Source organism: Lutra lutra, chromosome 17 (genome assembly GCF_902655055.1).
Source record: "Lutra lutra chromosome 17, mLutLut1.2, whole genome shotgun sequence".
Taxonomy (NCBI): Eukaryota; Metazoa; Chordata; class Mammalia; order Carnivora; family Mustelidae; genus Lutra; species Lutra lutra.
Window position 1 is genome coordinate 1565781 of NC_062294.1, and position 19130 is coordinate 1584910.

Consider the following 19130-nt stretch of genomic DNA (forward strand, 5'->3'; position numbering starts at 1 on the left):
AGGCTATAAAGACACTGCAGAAGACAGGCCATGCGGGTATGAGGTCAATGGTTTCCAAGCTTAAGATTCAAATTACTGAGTCTACCAGAGAATCAAGAGCTCCCCACAGTCATTCTACATAAAGAACAGTTTCAGGGACGCCTGGGTGGCTCAGTTGGTTGGACGACTGCCTTCGGCTCAGGTCATGATCCTGGAGTCCCGGGATCGAGTCCCGGGATCGAGTCCCGCATCGGGCTCCCGGCTCCGCGGGGAGTCTGCTTCTCTCTGTGACCTTCTCCTCGCTCATGCTCTCTCTCACTGTCTCTCTCTCAAATAAATAAATAAAATCTTTAAAAAAAAAATTTTTTTTAAATTAAAAAAAAAAAAGAACAGTTTCAGTCCACGTCTCAGGATCTGTAGGGACATCAAAGTCCAGACAAGAAGCTGTGCTGGATCCTTGCCTGTGATCGAGCCGACAGCGCGGACTCTGCGAAGGTTTCAGACCGCAGTGCCCGCTGTCAGAGCGAGCGCCAGGAAGGCGGGCCACTCGGAGGGCCTCCCCCACCTCCCTGCCAGCCTGGCTCTTCTCCACATCCAGAGGAAAGGCAGCTGCACACACGGATGGGCTAATTCTCCGCAAGCCTAAACTACTGGACCCCGCACAGACACCCCGTGAGGGCTTCAACTCCCTGATGAGGCCCGCAGGGTGGGCACAGAGCGGCACCGACCAACAGTGAAACGCAGCCGTCTTTCCCTCGAGCACGTGCGACAGCTCACACACTGCGGCCAGACAGGAGAGTGCACTACCACTGTTTTAATAAACTGATTTTGTAAACATCCATGGACACTAGTAATTTTAGTCTGTGCTCACAGGGACAGCACGAAATCAGCTTTAAACAGAGGAGCTTGGGCTCAGAATTTCCTTTGTAACACGTATTTGGAAGTTCTTTATTTTGGCTGCTGATAATCCAAGAGTAAACAAGGCAGACCCAGCTGGAATCACTAGCAATTCCAAAGTGAGCCAGGAATCCAGGAATTTTCCTGGATTATTTCTGTCACCGTCTCAGACTTGCCTTAGGAAGCTGGGAGGGAGCAAACAGGGCAAGGACAGACCACCAGAGCCCCCCCGACCACCAGCTACTTCACTTTATGTGATTTTAGTCGGGTGTGCAGCACAACAAAATCAGAAACAATGACACCAACAGAAATTTACAAAGCCATGGACTTTTCAGGGGTGTCTGGGGGGCACAGCTTGCTAAGCAGCCAACTCTGTTTTTGGCTTAGGTCACGATCTCAGGGTCCCTATGTCAGGGTCAAGGGGTCAAGCCCCGCACCAGGCTCTACACTCAGCACGGGATCTGCTTACGTTTCTCTCTCCATCTCCCTGTCCCCCTCACCCCCGCTCTCGCATGCTCGCTCTCTCAAATAAATAAATAAATCGTTTAAAAAAAAATAAAACAAAAAAAGCCATGTATTTTTTTAAAAAGTTTGACAAAAGAAAAATACATGTTTTGTGTTTCTCTTGCTAACTCGATTCCAGCACTCAGCAGGAAGCCTACAGCCGTGAGCAGACCACACAGGAAGCAGCCCTTGTTGTGACTGGAGAGTAGGGGTGAGAGACTGGATACAGCGTCTCAGGCCTCTCTACACAGACACCGGGCACGGAGGCCTTGGCGGAGGCGGCCAGGTTCTCCTGTGGGACAAGGACACCTGGGCACAGGTGTGACTCCTTCCTGAGGACACGGGCGGGCCACGAGAAGCACTGCATGTCCTGTTGTTCATCAGCGGACATGGTCTATTCCAAACAACACGTCCTAGGACCTCCGACTCATGTCCCCACGTGTCAAGTGTGCCCAGGGGATACGGGCACTGGACATGCGCTCACACGGTGCCTGCTCACCACCCCCAAGAGGCCAACAGCACCGGAGAGTTACTCAAACCCAAAGCACCTTAGAAGAAATACCGAAATACGTGTCAATAAACAACCAAAGAAACTCAACTCTTGATCAATGAACTACCGTCAGTTAAAAGAAACACTAATAACCAGAAGAGAATGAACAATTCCAAATACACAAGCACAAAATGTCGTAAAATCACCGACTGCACAACAGAACTCAAACCTGCGTGCGATGTAAAGCCATCTGGGTCTCCAATGGGGGTGAGAAGCAGGGTCAGGGTTGTCTGGCCCCACAACCCCACCACTGATGGGATGCGACACTCGCACACCCCGGTGTGGGCCGGCCTGCGGGCACCACTGCTACTTGCTGGAAACACGGACTTGCAGGTTTGAGCGGACTAAACGAGAAAGGGAACGAAACGGGATTCCGGGGGCCACTGTGCCGCGCCAGCACCTCCAGAGACGGGCGCACACTGCGTCTACAGAGACAGCTCCATCCTGCCATTCCTCCTCGGGCATTCAGGACACGCACGGACGGCCAACTGCACGTCCAGCTCTGTGTTCCGTCACCTGGACCCCAGGGTGAGGAGGACAAAGCCCACCTCCCTGAACTCTCCAGACCCGCAGAGACAGTTGACTTCCTCAAGGAGAGACGGCTTCCGCGCGTCCCCCAGCGGCTGCCTCTGAGTCCCCAGGACAGACCGGCTCAGCGCAACAGAAAGGTCTGGACTCCCCACTAGGAGGTTCTTCAGGGCAGCCGCTCACAAAGGCAGGGCTTTGGGGCACAATGTGTGTGGCCACCTCCCATCTTCGGGAACTGCTGGCAAGTGACTCCCAGAACGACGGGAGAAAAGCCGCTTCCTGAGGTCACCTTAGAAGGACAAAACCCCACAAGAATGTCCAGTGACCCGGTCCCCACTGTGCTTCGGGACAGGCTCTGGCCGGCCCCGCCCATGCTGCCCTGGGGACCCGGGTCGCGGCCCCAGCCATGGCCTCAGGTTCTAAGAGCCGTCGCCAAGGGAGCTTCTGGGGAGACTTTGTTTTCAATGTTCCCGTTCAGCTGCTTGGCGACGGGCTGGGTGAGAAGCAGTACTGAAACCGCACCCGTTCCCGGGCAGATGTCTCCGGGGAAAGCCGGTCCTCCTGCGATGCCTCAAAGAGTCTGGAAGGTCCATTCTCGTGTGCGCAAGTGGAACTGAGGCCCCACACTGAGAGCAGCAGTAACGGGCACCACAGTTCTGCGTGGGCCCCTCCCCTCACCTGCTGTCCCCACACGGAGCCCAGGGCTCCGCTCGGGACCTCGGCTGCAGGACATGCCACAGCGGTTCACTGCCGCAGCTGCCACCATCCTGACCGAGCTCCTCCTGCCGCTTCGAACGCAAGTGGGATGAGGACGACGGCCAGGCCCTGCTCTCCAGGCCTTGATCCAGAGCACTTCCAGGAGGGCCCCCCAGCAGTGGCCCACAGGAACCCACCCGCAGGGCGCACACAGTCGGGGCCTCTGGTCACAGGGCTCCACGTGGACACCACAACCCCGCCCCCCGGGCCCCGGGACCGGACAGAGCCTACCTGAGGCGCTGTATGAAGACGAGGACGGCGTTCTCCGGGAGAAGCTCTTGACGGCCAGGCTCTGGCCCCGCTGCTTCCGCCGCCAGGCCGTCCGGCACTTGGAGTCGATGCTCTGTTTGATCCGGTACCAGTCGGACTCCGTGATTCCGAACTTGTAGAACAGGTGACCTGTAAACACAGCCGGACTGCAGCACCAGGAGGGGCGGGCCCGCGAGCACCCGGCGCGGGAGCAGCGGCCCTGCAGACGCCCCTGCAGACGCCCCCGCGGGGCTCTGCACGCGTTCCACCCGCTTGCGCTATAGGCGGCGACGAGCGGGTACTGGTACCCGGAGCCCCTGAGAACCCACACTCGACCCTGTCTGCTCCCGCTTCACGCGGGGATGTTACCCCGTCAACGCCGAGGACAGAACTGGAGTCCGCGACCCCGTCGGAGCCCCACTCCCAAGCACCAGCTCGCCTTCTCCTGGGCCCCCGTGCCTGCAGCTCTCCCCCACTCCCCCAAGTCTCCGCTCATACACGACCTCAGTGACCCTGCCCCTAACCAGCCCGAGGGACCCCAAGTCCCTCCCACTTGCACGGCCAGCCGGCTCTCGAGCGTCTCCCAGAACGGACGTATTTACTGTTCGGTGTGCTGAGAGCCCAGACCCTGGGCGCGGGGCACGCGCTCCCACGCCAGCAGGCCACCTGTGGTCACAGGTCGTCCAAAGACATTCTTCTGTTGCTGCCCGAGTCTGACACCGGCCTCTAGGACTCGGTCGGGAGGAAAACTCCCGAAGGGCACATTACTCTTCATGGCCGAGGGCCCTGCACACCCCGGCGGAGGGCATCTCCTCCACTCTGCTGCCCGCCGGAGGGCCCACTCCTCACCGTGGAGCATCTTACTGGCGCCCACGTGTGTTCACTTCCACGACAGAGCCCTCTCGGCACACGCCACCCGGTACCAGAGACCCCCGCCATCATCAACAAGGAAACCGGGCATCAGGGAGACCACCAAGGAGCGGGCGGCAGACAGAGACCCTCCCTGGACACTTCACCCCTTCTCTAGGCCAAGTCACAGTCACGAGCACGGGAACAGGAAGACACCCTCGTCTACACGGTGACCTCCTCTTGAGCCGGCTCGTGAAACTTCACTGGTTAACGGGAAAATAAACGGACAGAATCCCAAAGTTGAAGACTAAAAAAGTGGAGCTGAACAACACCGATTTGACTGCCGGGAGGGCCGTGTTTACACGTCCACTGAGAGCTTAACTGGCGCCCGTTCCCTAAAACCCCCCGCGAGCCCGCCGCACGGAGAACCACCGGAAGGAGAGCTGGTTTTCCCATATCCTACGAAGTACCGAGTTTCTTCTGTCTTGGAAAGACACTCCTTGGCTTTATGAGCATGTGCTAAGACCAGATCTAAACACAACAACCCAAAGTCCCGTGACCTACATCGACAGGGACCCCGATGAGCAACATTTATGGAAAAAAAGTGACCCAGTCGCTCCAGCAGCTCTCGTGACCCTCGTGCGCAAGAGGAAATACACACGTGGAGTGGCCCCTTCTTTGCTTTCTGGTGTTCGGGTCGCCTCTCAAAGAGCCACAGACCAGTAATCAGCATTTACCGCGTGGCCGCCACGTGCCCCATGTGGCCTCGAGTGCAGGGGCGGACTGAGAAAGTCCAGGCGAGGTGCCAACACCGGTGACAGAAGCCCAGCTCCCAGCTGCAGTCAGACAGGGGCCGAGGGCAGCGGTGCTCTCCGAGACGGGAGAAGAAAAGGCAATCACGGGCCTCAGCAGGGCCCCCAGGCATGCGCCACAATGAGGAAGAACATTCTAGCCCGTCTTCCTGCCCTCAGACCCCCACACTCAGGGAGAAACCTTCCCGAGGCCTCCAGGGGTTAATGACATGCTGTGAAATATTAAAAAGCGCGTCAGGAACAGAAATGACCCCCTGCAACACACACAGGTACACGAGCGACGAGCGAGAAGGTTACCATTTTATTCAACTCTGTAAAAAGCAGCCAGCCGTTCAAGACCTGGCTCCCACCCTCTGAAGAAAGAACACGCACGCGCTCGTGCGTTACAGGCCGTCCGTCTCTCAGTCCTCCCACGGCCTCACGCTACCCGTTCCTTCCAACAGCAGCGCCGCCTGCCACCCCCGCACGACGCGCCCGCAGCACGCCCCCCACTGCACGCGCCCGCGGGGACAGCCCAGCGGGAGGAAGGCGCCCCCCACGGTGCACGCCACCCGGGCTTCAGCTCGGCCTTCCTGAGCTTGTCAGGGCGGCGGCCTGGGGGCCTGAGACCCTGCGCGCCCCCGAGACAGCTGCGTCCTCGGCCTCGTCTTTTCTGCCGGCACCGAGCAGCCCCACTTCACGAGCGCTGGAGGAGAAACCTCGGTAATGAGGGACAGAAAACTCACTTTAACTGCCTCTTCACACTGTTGAAGCATCTTCTCTCTTGCTTCCAAGGAAACCTCATGAGCTAAGAATGCCAGGCCCCCAGCTTCAGTTCCTGTCCAAGTATCAGTCAGGAGTGAGACACGATCCTGAAATCCAGGCCTCCGGGCACCCACCCAAGCAGAGCAGCAGTGGCCACAGAAACCCCAGCTCCGGCCCCCTCTGCCCCGCACAGCACCGCCCGCCCGGTGCACACAGGAGGCCCCGTGCGTCTGTTCTCCCGACCTCCCTCCACAAGGCCGCCACCATGGCGCCCGGGCAGGAGACATGGCAACCGGAAGGCTGCTCCCAGGGCTCTGCCCCAGCACACAGGGTCCCCAGGAAGCTGTGGGGTCTGAGTCATCCACAAGGCAAGCCGCGTGTCACCTCACCGCCTTGGAGGAGAATGCTCAGCTGCCCCCAAAACCACCGCCTCCCCAGCCTGCTCCCGCGGCTTCCCGGGCAAGCTGTCCGGCTACCCCACCAAAGATCCAAAGCTCCATCGGCGTTCACCGCCTTACCCCTTCCCGAAGCACCCATCCTCACCCTGGGGCTGCGAACTGTAAGTCCAGATGCCCAGCTGTGTAACACGGAGCCCCACGGGGGCTGAGACTCACTGTGGGAAAAAGGAACAGAGCTGGCCATCTCCCGTCCGTGGTGGGTGGCATGGGCTTATCAGAAAGAGGAATGAGAAACACTATCACTGCTCAAGTAATCTCAAGTTCAAGGACAAAGAAAAGCAGAAAACGGAGTGCCAGAAATTTATGTCCCAAAAGGAGCCTCGATAAGGACTGACCCAGAAAAACAAGAGAAATCTTTAGCCCGAGTGAGGGGAGCAGCCGGTGTGTCTCCACGTACTGTGTGTGTCTGGTGTCCTGGGCTCAGAGCCGAGGGAGCCCCCACTCCCCGAGCAGTGAGAAGCTCCCCAACAGCAGAGAAGCACAATGGGAGGGGCCCGAGGCCCCCCCATGGTCTTGCGTCCAGGCGCCCCATAAGCAAGGGCTCCAACTGTCTTTCACGCGTGCTGACCACACCTGCCTCCCAGCCCCAGGCTCACGGTGGGCCCTCAGGGTCCCCAAACCCACCTGCTGGGTACCCCTGGGGCAAGTGTGTAACACACTATTGCTATTCCAAAGAACACAGGCCCCAGGCACTAGGAACTGTCCCCCAAAATGCATGTCCTTCCCAGGACCTCAGACCATGACCTCCTTCGGAAGCAGGGTCTCTGCAGATGGGATTAATTAAGATGGGGTCAGACGAGGAGTACACTAGGCTCTAAATCCACCATGACGGGTGTCCTTATAAGGAGAGAGGAGAGACATCCCCAGAGGGAGGAGACGGGCGAGTGTCAACACCGGCGGGGAAGGGAGCTGTGTGGGCACAAACCCCCAGGCACCAGCAGAAGCTGGAGGGGGCCAAGACTCGCCCTGGCCCTTCAAACACCGTGAGGTCAGACTTCCAGCCTCTGGGACGGACGGAGAGCCAAATGCTGCTGCAGTTAGCACTGCAGAGGGCTGTGCCTGGATGCAGGCACCCCGAGACGTTCCTGCACCCCAGCACCCACAGCAGCACCGGGACACTCACAGAGGCACGTGCCGCCCAGCCTCTGGGTGCCCTCGGGGAACACGACCTCCTATCGGGGCGGATGCCGGGGCAGAACGGGCCAACCACAGTCCCCTGTGAAAACAGGACCTGAGTCCCGGTCAAGTGCTCAGTGGCCTCCTGGGGATCTCTTCTCCACGTCTGCAGGCTTCCCAGACGCCTTCCGAGACGGGGCCGTCCGAGCGACACGCGCTTTCCTTGCCTTTCCAGCAGCCCCCTGGGTGTGTGCTCGCAGCAGCTCACGGCCTGCGCAGAGGTGCCGGCCCCGCCAGCGCGAGCCCAAGAGCAAAGGCTCTGTGCTCGGCTCAACGGGGAGCGCACCGGCCCTGGCGTTCTCGGGGCGATTACTCAGATGCTGGCCCCAGCTGGGGAGGTCACTGGAATGTGCTACTGATGCTTTGGACACACTCTGTAAGGTCGGGTTACCCGAACCTGGGGGAGCCCAGGAGTTCTCAGGAGCCCTGAGACACGCACAGCCTGAGAAGCATGTGTGCTCTTCGGGGAGCAGCTTTCGCCCTGTCTCTGAAGACCCTCGATCCTGCACGAGAAAGGCAGTTCTTGGAAACAGCCTACTGTACGCCTCGAAAGTGCTCATGTTTTCCCCAGTAAGACCGGGACAGAGCAGGGGAGACGACATCCGCGGGGGCCACTGTGTGCGGGCGGCACAGGCCCCTGGTGTTACCCAGCGGCCCTGCAAGGCCACTCTCTGCGCTGGGACGGGGGCGGGGGGGACCGGCCCAGGGTCCCAAGTCGTGGCTCAAACCCGATCCTGCCTGCACTTCTGCACCCCAGGACCGAGCTGCGTGGGGCTTGAGAGAGGCCGCAGGCATAGGTGTGGGCCACCAGATGGGGGCTCTCCCACTGGGGCCACCGACGGCCGCTCCCTGCTTCCCAGCCAAGATGCCAGACACCACCTCCTCTGAAGGCCGCGTCCTGACAGCTCCTGTGGTCGCAGACGGGCAACCGGTCCCCGGTAGAGCTGCGGAGCATGACCTGCAGGCACCCCCTCACAAGCGCGGCGGGCCCCCGCCCCGCAGCCTGCACTCCTCCTGCCGGGCCGCACACACAGGCCGCAAGCCCGGAGCGGCGGTCAGACGGCTCCTTCCAGGACACCGGCCGCTACCACACCTGGCCTGCTCTCTCAACAGGGGCCTTCCTGGAGGGATGGAAGCTCCGTGAGGGCAGGCCCCACTTCCTGGGGCAACACTCCCTCAATTCCAGGGATTTCCTTTTTAAAAGATACGTCTTCATTCTTTGCAAACTGCACACGAGAAAGCCAATGTGCGCGTTCTAGGTCAGGAACTCCTCCACTCTGAGGACCCACAGGGCTTCCCTTGCGTGGGAAAGAGACGGGGCCAGGTTCGGTGCTTACGCAAAGCAGCTGTCTGGAAAGCCAGCCCCCGGACAGCCTGCCACCCCAGAACCCTCCTGCCCTCCCTGGGCCTCCATGAGAACACGCAGGCGGCCCAGGCTCCTGCCAACACACGCTCAGGGCGCCGGCACTTGGCTCCAACGCAAACACAACCATTCTGCTTAGAACTCAGAAGCCGATGATGGTAAAGGCGTCCTCTGCTACAGAGAAGGTGGGCGCTCCCCCACAGCATGCAGTGCTAATGCTGACCTCCGGAGTTCTTGTTCAGTCAAGCCGTGCGCCTGTTTCCAGAACCTTGGGCTCTATCTGTGTCCCCTGCTTCACGCAGCAGACCCGGGCTGGACGCCACATCAGTCTCCCAACACAGCCCTGCTAAGACACTGCCTGTCCTTCTTCAGTCCCCCTGGATCTCAGCCTGCCCAAGACCCTCCCTCCCCGGAGCTCAGTATCAAAACCAGCACTACCCACGGGTGGGGGTGGGGACCAGTCACTGTGGGCGCAGACACGGGCGCACTTCCATCCCACAGCAGCTCACGACCAGAGGCCTCCTAGGGGGACTGTAGCACCTGTGGGGGTCCCCTGCCAGGGGTTCAGCCCAGCTGGCACACATGCATAGGGTGCACGGCTGGACAGTCTGTTTCATTTCACTCCCGGGGTCCAGCAGGCTCCATGGAGCGGACAAGCCCGGGGCGGGTGAGAGGCTCGCGAGTGCTGCTGAGGAGGTCACAGGCCTCCTGCACCCCTGAGATGTCACCAACAGGACACAGGGACGACTGATTTGAATGTGGGGTGCTCTTCGAAGAGGAGGAAAACCACAAAGACTGTGGGGACATCAGGACCAGTGTCATGAGATGTGCCGGCCACGGTCAGGGAGGTGAGCCTGTAATGACACCCCTACCTGAAGGGCAGGAGGCCGGCGGCACCCTGCTCGTGCCACTGGGAAGCCCAGGAAAGGCCGCGCTCAGCGGGGGGCAGAGGTTGGCTCCGGCTCTGCTCCTCCCCGAGCCCCAGAGCCACCTGGGGACCAGGGAAGCCGGGGTCTGAGAGGCCTGCATCTCCCATGTCTCTCCCACGGCAGGCAGCCGCGACATTTGCCGAACACGCTCCACCCACAGACTCGGGACGAGGGGCAAGCCCGGCACCCTCCCCGACCCCAGGGCCCGGGCCTGACTCGCCTGGTACGCTCCCTCGTAGGACCCCCGACCCCGCACTACGGGCAGGCCCCGAGGGGGGAACGAGGGCACCGCACTTACAGCGGATGCCGTAGATGGTGAGGGGGTCGAGCTGCTTCTTGCCGTGCTTGCCCTGGCCCGACAGGTTGGACACGGCCTGCACCTCCCGGTGGAACAGGTAGTCCAGCAGCGTCAGGGCCATCTTCTCGGCAGTGCGACAGTTGGTGCTGATGTGCAGCATGTCCGAGGGGATGATGGCGCAGCGCACGCGCATCTCGGGGTTGTTCTCGTCGCCCAGCCACGTGCCGTTGGGGTAGTCCTCTGCGAGAGAGAAGAGGCGGGTTCGCGTCAGCTCCCGAACCCGAGGACCCTGGGCTCGGCACAGACATGCTCCGGGGAGGCCGCTGGAGAAGCGCTCCCCAGGAGCAAGGGGGCAACCCCTGGGGTCACCGAGGACACGTGATGAATGGAAACCCACGCATCATTCCCACAAGGGCCACCTTGGTGTCCACCGACCCATCGCAGAGAGACAGACAGGGCCAGCCAGATGGAAACCCTCTTCTGCCTTCCTGACAGCTTCTGCGGGCCGAGCCCTGCCCGCTAACTCACATACGAGCAAACAGGAGGCAGCGTGCCCTGCGTGCAGGCCAGTCTGCGGCCAGGGAGTCCAACGCACACACCCAGAGCTCTGCGTTCAGGTCGGGGAGGGACCCCTCTGCCTTCGACAAGGCCACACAGATGATCATGACACAGACACGGAGCTGACACGGAGAGAGAAGTGGGCGGGCAGTGGGACGGGAGAAACCTTTCTACCTGGGGTGCCTTCCCGGCCCACGGGCACCTCGTCAGCTCCCTGTGGGAGAAGCAGGGGACACTGTGAGGCAGCCATCCCCCTGGCTCCTGAGTAAGACCCCCAGCAAGGGGTCTGGCTTTGCCCGACCACGGAGGACCACGGATTCCATCACCACAAACAGCCACCAGCCGTCAGAGTGGCCCAGTGTGCAAGCAAAAGGGCTCCAGGTTCGTCAAGCGTAACGCCAACTCAAGGGAGCCTCAACCTTTGGCAGAAGAAAGCTCCAGTTAAGATCCCAAACCCGGGGACCCATCAGTTCCACTAGGAAACTGGCGGCTTCCCCAGCAATCTCTTCTGAGCCGGACTCCGCAGCCGGGGCAGGTGGGAGAGCACACCTGCGTGAAGCACTAAGCAAGGGGAGGTCTCCTCCTGGGTGGCTGGGGTGTGAGAGGAACACCCGCTTTCTATCAAGTGGGCTGCTAGGTCACGCCAAGGCCAGGCCGGCCCAGCTTCAGATCTCTCAGGAGCTTGATTCCAAAATGTCATGATGCCGGCATTCCCATCGCCCAGGGCAGGAAGAGGTCCCACCAGGAGCACCAGCCATGCTCTGCCAAAGGCTGGAGCGGAGCACGTGGCCGCCCATCTGTGACTCACACGCCCCACACCCCTCGCAGGGAGCCTCTCCCGGCTGAGCTCTGCGAGAGCATCTGACGAGGCTCGGCAACCCCGACTAGGTGACCACGTCGCCCACGGGGACCAGCCGGTGGCTAGAAGAACTGCTTAGCGTGTTTGAGGCCAGGCGCCTGGCTTTAGCTGAGGACAGAAAACCAATCACAAACCTGATTATGGCAACTGTGAATAGCCATAGGGAGGCAGGCTCGTCTCTCCCAGGGCTCTGGGAGAGACGGCGCCCTGGGCGCACGCTCAGCAGACGCTCAGCAGCCAGCTCCTGCTACGTTCGGCCTACGCACAGAAGCCAGCCCGGCCCAGCGATCTGCGCAGGAGGGGGCCTGGCGGGGGCTGTCTCCAGGTTGTATCTGGAATGTCAGAAAAGCTCCGACTTCCAGGGTATTTGCCGCTTCATCTACAGATACTTACTGGGCAACTCTGCGCCCGGCACTGGGTCCCATGCTCCGGTCGAAGCCCTCGGGGAACCCAAGGCTTCATGAGAGCACGCAGAGTGGAAAGACTTCCCTACCTGCCACAGTCAGGCCACAGAGCGAGCAGGGGAGAGGAAAGGAGGGGGAGTGACCCCATCTGTGCTGACAACGGAGGGGCAGGGAACATGTGTGTTGGGGGGGTGACAGCGGACACACACGGCCGCTGATGGGCTACTCGGCAGTCCAAGGAGCAGCAGGACCTTCGGTGCTGAAACCTTCCCACATTCCCTTCCCACGCGCTGCTGGTTTCACTGTGAACATACACGGTCAGACCAAAAGTGCGGTCTACAGACCTTCTCCAGACCTAAGTATTTGAAGGAGGATCCTGCGAGCCCACGGGGAAGGGCGGCAGCACCCTGAGCCAGGAGGGGCGCAGGCCGCCACGGCACCTGCCTCCCCGACCGCCACGGACACGACCCATGGCCAGCGCAAGGGCTTAACTGCCGAAGACCGCGGCAGGCTCTCTCAGGAGTAAGAAGTGATGGGACTGTGCCGGCGAGCTCCCCGGTGACGCGGTGTTTCTAAAGCAGCGCACACGGCGGACAGGAGTTCAGACAGGGAGTCGGAGTCGACGTCTCCTCAAACCAGTACTGAGAAGAGGTGCCTGCAGCCAGGGCATGACTCAGCCAGGGATGGGCCACAGCCCGGCCCCACCGACGCCCCGACAAACCAGCTGGCCACCCAGACTGCCCCATGGCACCCTCGGGGACATGTCTCCCTCCACCAAAGCCGTGCTGTCCACGCTGTGAGGTCTCCTGCTGGCTCCGCTGCCCATGAACCAAACATGCTTCAGCACGGAGGCTCCTGACAGCCACGTACCTGTGCCGAGAGCACGTCACCTCGTCCAAACCCCGCACTTGGCCCCTGGAGCTGACACAGTAATGTACAAGGAAAAAAGCCACTCTTCCAAATGTCCCCACCGGAGAGCCTCACGCTCCAGACACAAAGAAAAACACCAGCACAGCGACCCTGGGACAGTCCACCTTCGTGGCTGTCGTAGCCAAAGGTGTAAATGCGAGTTTTTTCAAAGTGATTTCACCTATGTAAGAACAAAATATGATGCTAAATAAGTGAAAAAAATTGACAAATAACCATTAAACCCCATTTCCTTCATGTCAAAAATAATCATCAGTAAGATGGGTCCGTATCCCCCGACTGGTCTCCGCTGGGGTGCTGACTGCGGCAGGCCCTACGTGAGCCAAGCCGGGCGCCCCTCCTCCGCCGACAGCGCTCCAACAGAAGCAGGGAAACCGCCCCTGGACGCGAGAGGGCCAGCCCCGCACCAAGCCAGCAGAGAAAGCTGGGTTCCACATCCAGCGGGGGCCCCGCTCCATGCCGCCCCTGTCAGCAGACAAAAAGAGCCTGTCCCTTCGTGCCGAGCACATGGCTCTGGAAATGTTACCAGAATATTCTAAAGGATGAAAGGTGTCAGTTCAAACTCCTATGGTAAGTACTATTTCAGGAGATGCTGTTCCCCTCCAAAAAGGACATTAGTCTAAAGATTAACTTTCCTTATCTCCCACCTCCTTACCACTCCTAAACAGAATGGTTTAAATATCTTTGGTAACATGGAAAATTACCTGGAAATTTTATTCCAATCCAACATCTCAACATTTTACAAGGAATTTTCTGACCTGTTTACGACTGACTTGTCCCAAATGTCACCAGATGCCCTGCAAATGACAGGTGTGTGCTCCTTGCCAGAGCAGGAAGTCGAGCTAGGACAAGGACAGTGGCCTCAGTGACCCTGACCAACGACGAGATGAAAGGTCACTGTCATGCAAGCCAGGGACCAGTGGGAGAGGGGACTAGGACACCACCATTGCCGTCGCAGTCCTGTGGGAGAGGTGCTGCATCTCCGTGAGCCCTGAGGCAAGAGGACGTGACTGCCAGCGACACTCAAGAGCCCGTCCTTCCCAAGGTCATGCTGGCTGACCCACTGGCTCAGGCCTGCTCCCCTGGGAAAGACTCAGCCCCAACTCACTTCCGACTCAGAGGCAAGAACACAGGCTGGACTCCAGCTTCTCGGCAGTGATGATGAATCATGTCTTTTAAATGAGAAACAAGATGAAACACCTTCCCACACAAATATTTGAGAAATTCTTCTGACCCTTCGGAAAGCGTGTATTTATTTTACTAAAATAGCCTGTTCACGCTGGGCATCTGAAGCAGACTCTACCGGCCTTACTGAGAAACTACCAGATCGTCAGAAAAATAAACTAACCTCCCATTCCAATTATTCTGACTGTCGACGAAATGAACTAGCACTTCTGAAAGACCTAACGAAAACCCTTCAGGACTAACTCAAATTTTCCTCCCCTGAAAACACTTCCATACAACTAACACTCTGTCCTGAGGCTCTGTTTCAGCCCCGGGAAGATGGCGGAGCAGTGGAGAGCAGCCAGACGGCAGCCCCAGCCATGCTGCCGCGCGCACCCGTGGGACAGAGAGCAGGGCCACCACTGTCCTGCGCCCCCACCACTCACACACGGACGCCGATGTGCCCGAGACCCCCACGCGATCGCACCCCGGGCTCCAAAGTCCCAGGACCGTGCTGCGCGCTCTTGCTTCCAGAGGCTGTGGGCCTGCTCAGAGTCACAGGAGCCACTTTAGGAAAGGTGTGGGATCAGCGGGAATACGTGGAGTGTCTTCCGTTCGACCCATGTCCAGGCCCACTGCTGGACCACGCTGCCCAGCTCCGACATCACCTGGAGGCTTTCATAACCGGAGTGTGAGCCCCCCTCCAGTGGCTCCAAGAGCCCAGCATTCACAACCGTCCTCTTGGCCTCACGCCCTGGGGCATCCAGCTCCCCGCGTCCCCCTCCTAAACCAGACCATTCCAGAAGCAAACATCGTTAGCTTCTGGAGTCAGAGGCTAAGGCCGGTAAGAAGGTGTGGCCTTTTCTATGGCCTGCTGAGTGGGGGTGGCGAGGACACGGGGACCCACGGGCTGCAGGACCAGAGGCTCTGGCCATGCTCATGGAGGACAGCCCTGGGAACAAGCTGACCACGGCTTTCCAAGACAGGCCTTGCTGGGGTGGCCCCAAGCCCCAGATCAAACAGGACTCTTACAACCCGGCACATTCCTGACCGCTCCCCTTAGTCACGCGTGTCACCTGAAGTGAGCGTGGACAACGCTCGACCCTCAGACCGACCTAAGAAACCAGACAGCCCACCTCTCTGGGATTAGACACAGTGCGCTGTGTACCCCCAGCCCAAACCACCATGCTTCTCTGGGAGTGACAGGACATCTGTGCGCTATAAACAGATGGATAATTTGGGGTTTGTAAATGGGCAACTCAAGTCGCACATAGGATCACAAGAAAAAGGGGGAAAAAAAAAAAATGGTCTTTGGTACTGCAGCCAAGCCCTTTCCCCCAACTCTAAGCACATTCCACAGAAACCATGAGTGCACCAGCGACCGAGGGGCAAGGCCACCGACTCAGGCCAGGTTGCCCTACTGAGCACGAGTCATCACGACCTCAGCTGGGACTACAGCAAGAGGCCAAGGACATCCTCCTTGGCAGGAACGAGCGGGAATCACGGGACATGGACAGGGTATCCCCCATCAGCGTCACGTGCCGTCCCTTCTGGAACCTCACGGGAGGAGCCAGAACTCCTAACTCCAGAACCGGCATCCCCCCACAGCCCTCTCCCCTGACCTGTCGGGTCCTTCCGCCATTCTGGCTTCATTCATCAACGCCATCTTCACTGAGCACCAACCTGTCTGTAACCCACCCTTCTCAGGAGCCCACTTACGACTGCCGATAAAAAGTTCTCAATGTTTGGGCGCCTGGGTGGCTCAGTGGGTTAAAGCCTCTGCCTTCGGCTCAAGTCATGATCCCAGGGTCCTGGGATCAAGCCCCACATCAGGCTCTCTGCTTGGCCGGGAGCCTGCTTCCCCTCCCCCTCTGCCTGCCTCTCTGCCTACTTGTGATCTCCGTCTGTCAAATAAATAAAATGTTTAAAAAAAAAAAAGTTTTTAATGTTATGGCAACATAAAGAATTTATGTCAGGGGCGCCTGGGTGGCTCAGACAGTAAAGCATCTGCCTTCGCTCAGGTCATGACCCCAGGGTCCTGGGGTCGAGTCCCACGTGAGGCTCCCTGCTCCGCAGAAGCCTGCTTCTCCCTCTGTGTCTCTGCTTATGTGAGTGCATGCGCGCGCACTCTCTCCCTCTCTCTCTCAAATAAATGAGAAATCTTAAAAAGAAATAAAAATAAAAATAAAGAATTTATGTTAAAAAAAATAAGTTCACATAGGGGCGTCTGGGTGGCCAGCGGGTTAAGCCTGTGACGCTTCGTCTCAGCTCTCGTCTCAATCTCAGGGTCACGAGTTCAAGCCCCATGTTGGGCTCTGCGCTGGGCATGGAGCCTACTTAAAAAAAAAAGTTTATGAAAATAAATTCTCAAGAAATGTTTTCAGGACGCACCTGGGGGTACAGTCAGTGAAGCACCTGATTCTTGATCTCAGCTCAGGTCACAATGTCGGGATGGAGCCCTGCGCTGGGCTCCAAGCTCAGCAGGGAGGTCACGTGAGATCCTCTCTCCCTCTGCCCTCCCCTCCCCACCCACACACACACTCGCTCGCTCTTTAAAAAATGAAATACAATAAATACAAAACACAGACACAGTGCCTTGCAGTAAGTAATGGACTCCACACTGATATAAAACAGCACATCAGTTCATGCAAACCATTTGGAATTCTTAAGAAATAACCATTTTGGAACCTGTGGTTTTTACAACTGCAGACACTTCAATAATTTTCTAAGAGCGGCGTGTCCCTGTGCAGCTCTGGGCTGCTAATCAGGAACTCGAGGACGCCACGCAATGCCGAGCCCAGGGCCCTGCAGAGCTCTGCATGTTACCAGAAGTTAACAGAAACTAGCTGGCCCGACCCTCTCCGGCTGGGCCAGCTGAGCTGGTCTTGGGCAGGACGTGGGAGGGACAGCGCTCATGCATCTCAGAGAAGGTTTTCACACACGATGCCACTACAGGCCGAAGGTGACTCTGACGGGCACTAACGGTGGGCCTGTTCCGCAGCACGTGCGTGCATGGCAGCCTCCAGGCCCTCGGGCACCGACCACGGTTCCAGCCGGGGCAGCGCAGTGGGGCCTCCTCCCAGACGTCCGACTGCGGGGGAGACGTTCCCAGGGCAGAGGTCGCAGAAGGCACATATCCCAGCGAGTTGCTCCTGATGCCGCGGTCAAGAGGAATCCTGAATTAGGATCGCTTCTTCGAATATCAGAAAAATTCCTCTAGTTTGCCTCAATCCTTTTTTTGTTCATTTTGTAACATTGTATTTATTTATTTGAGAAAAAGAGAGAGAGCACACGCACACATGAGCAGGGGCCGAGGGAGAAGCAGGCTCCGCACCGGGCAGGAAGTCCGGCACGGGGCTCAATCCCAGCACCTGCAGACGGGGACCGGAGCCACCCAGGCTCCCCTTGTTTGCCCCAATCCTAACAACAGGTCCCGTCTCTCAGACGTGTCCAGTGGACACAACCCCCTGGATGGCGGGTCATGGTTCCCGCAAACGCGTCAGCTCGTCAAGAACTCAGACTCAGATACAAAGAAGATCTGTACTTTTTCTCCGAGATGTCACTAAGCTCAGAGTTTGAACATTTCTCTGTGTTCATTTAGCAGCATGCTGTAGTTTCCCCAAATGGAGTATTTTTCACATTAACCACATCAAAGTAAGATACTTAAAAAGGTAAAACATTCTCTTTTTAAGATAACCCGAGAAACTTCCAGAATTACCAAGCGCCAAGCGCCTCAGCAAATGCAGCTGAAACCAAGCGAACGTCGGGCCTCGAGTGGCGGGTAGTGACCCGGAGTCCCCGCGGACAGTGAGAGAGGCTGCTGCCAGCGCCCTCTGCACCACGGAGGTTAATACCCACCAGCTGAGATGGGGGATCCCTCTCGTCCTCCAATCTAAGGTGCAAAACAACGAGGTGAATCCACTCCCAGGTGCCTACCAAGAGAAACGAAAACACACCCTCTCGCCAACCCCTGGGCAGGCGCGGTCATCACAGTTAGAAACTGGAAGCGCCCCGAGAGTCCGCCAACAGATGACCATGGTCCATCCACACGATGGAGCACGAGCCGGCCACGGATGGGGTGAAGGGCTGGCGCTCTCTCCGCCCCCGACCCCCTCCACCACCCCCACCCCGCATGGGAAGTGCCTACAACAGGTCATTCCAGGTGGCTCCCAGGGACAACGGGCAGGGACTGTGGCGGGGCTCCTTTCTAGGGTGACAGAATGTTCTAGAATCAGACTGGATGATGGCTGCACACTAGGCAAACATACAAAACACCACTGAATGGTATGCGTTACGATGGTCGACCTTACAGAATTTAAATTAGATCTCAGATGTACAGAAAGGCTGTCCCTAAGCTCTCATTCTCTCCCCGCTCCTGCCCTACCGTCCCCATCCGAGCAATTTATGTCAGACGTGACCAAAACTTGGAGAAAAATACTGTTTTCACGGTTTCAGCTATGGTAACCAGTGTAACAGGAAAACCTCTGCTCAGTACGTCTGCATCATTGTCTTCAGGAACTTACATAGCTCCTGGAAGTAAAAATCAACAACTCGGACCTAAAACCAGAAAACCTCCCAAGTACACTAGAAAATGAAACCCAGGCTTTCAAAGGCAGCAGCACAGCACCAAACACACCTGTCCCCCACCCGCCCTGCTGTAAAGAGCTGTGTGGGAAGCCTAAGTTGGCCCAAAAAGGCAGGACAGACACGCCAGGCAGCAGAGGTCCGCTGCGAGGCACGAGAGGCCGGCTGCGCAGAGCGGGCCAGGCGCGGGCAGGCGTCCGACCTCGGCAGGAGACGCAGGGGGACAGGAAGCCGGGTGTGGGTGAAACAGGCTCACGTCCAGGAGCTGCTCTGCCCCTCGGGGCGGGAGGGGGAGGAGGAACACGACCTCCCCCAAGCACCTATGTCTGGCTCTTGGCAGAGACGCGGACAGAGCCCTGGTCAAAGGCAGTGACCAGCTGCCGGCTACAAAAAGCACAAGAGCCTGTCATCAGTCTGCAGAGCCCCACTGATCTGCACGCCGTGGAAGGCCCCCGTGCTGCAGGGGAGGAGGAGAGCCCCCAAACCACACAGTGCGCGTGTTCCCACAAGAAAAGCAAGCAGGACTGGCAGCGACCTCTAGA

At 58.6% G+C, this 19130-nt stretch overlaps 1 protein-coding gene across 11 annotated transcripts in view; it reads right to left on the reverse strand.

Moving 5' to 3' along the window:
• BANP (BTG3 associated nuclear protein) overlaps positions 1 to 19130 on the reverse strand; it is a 104423-nt gene that overhangs the window by 37071 nt on the left and 48222 nt on the right. For all 11 annotated transcript variants that reach the window (XM_047712445.1, XM_047712446.1, XM_047712449.1 and 8 more), the window contains 2 exons: positions 10093 to 10332; positions 3446 to 3613 (listed from right to left, as the gene is read on the reverse strand). In XM_047712445.1, the coding sequence (XP_047568401.1) occupies positions 3446 to 3613; positions 10093 to 10332 (408 nt within the window). The remainder of the gene's footprint in view (positions 1 to 3445; positions 3614 to 10092; positions 10333 to 19130) is intronic.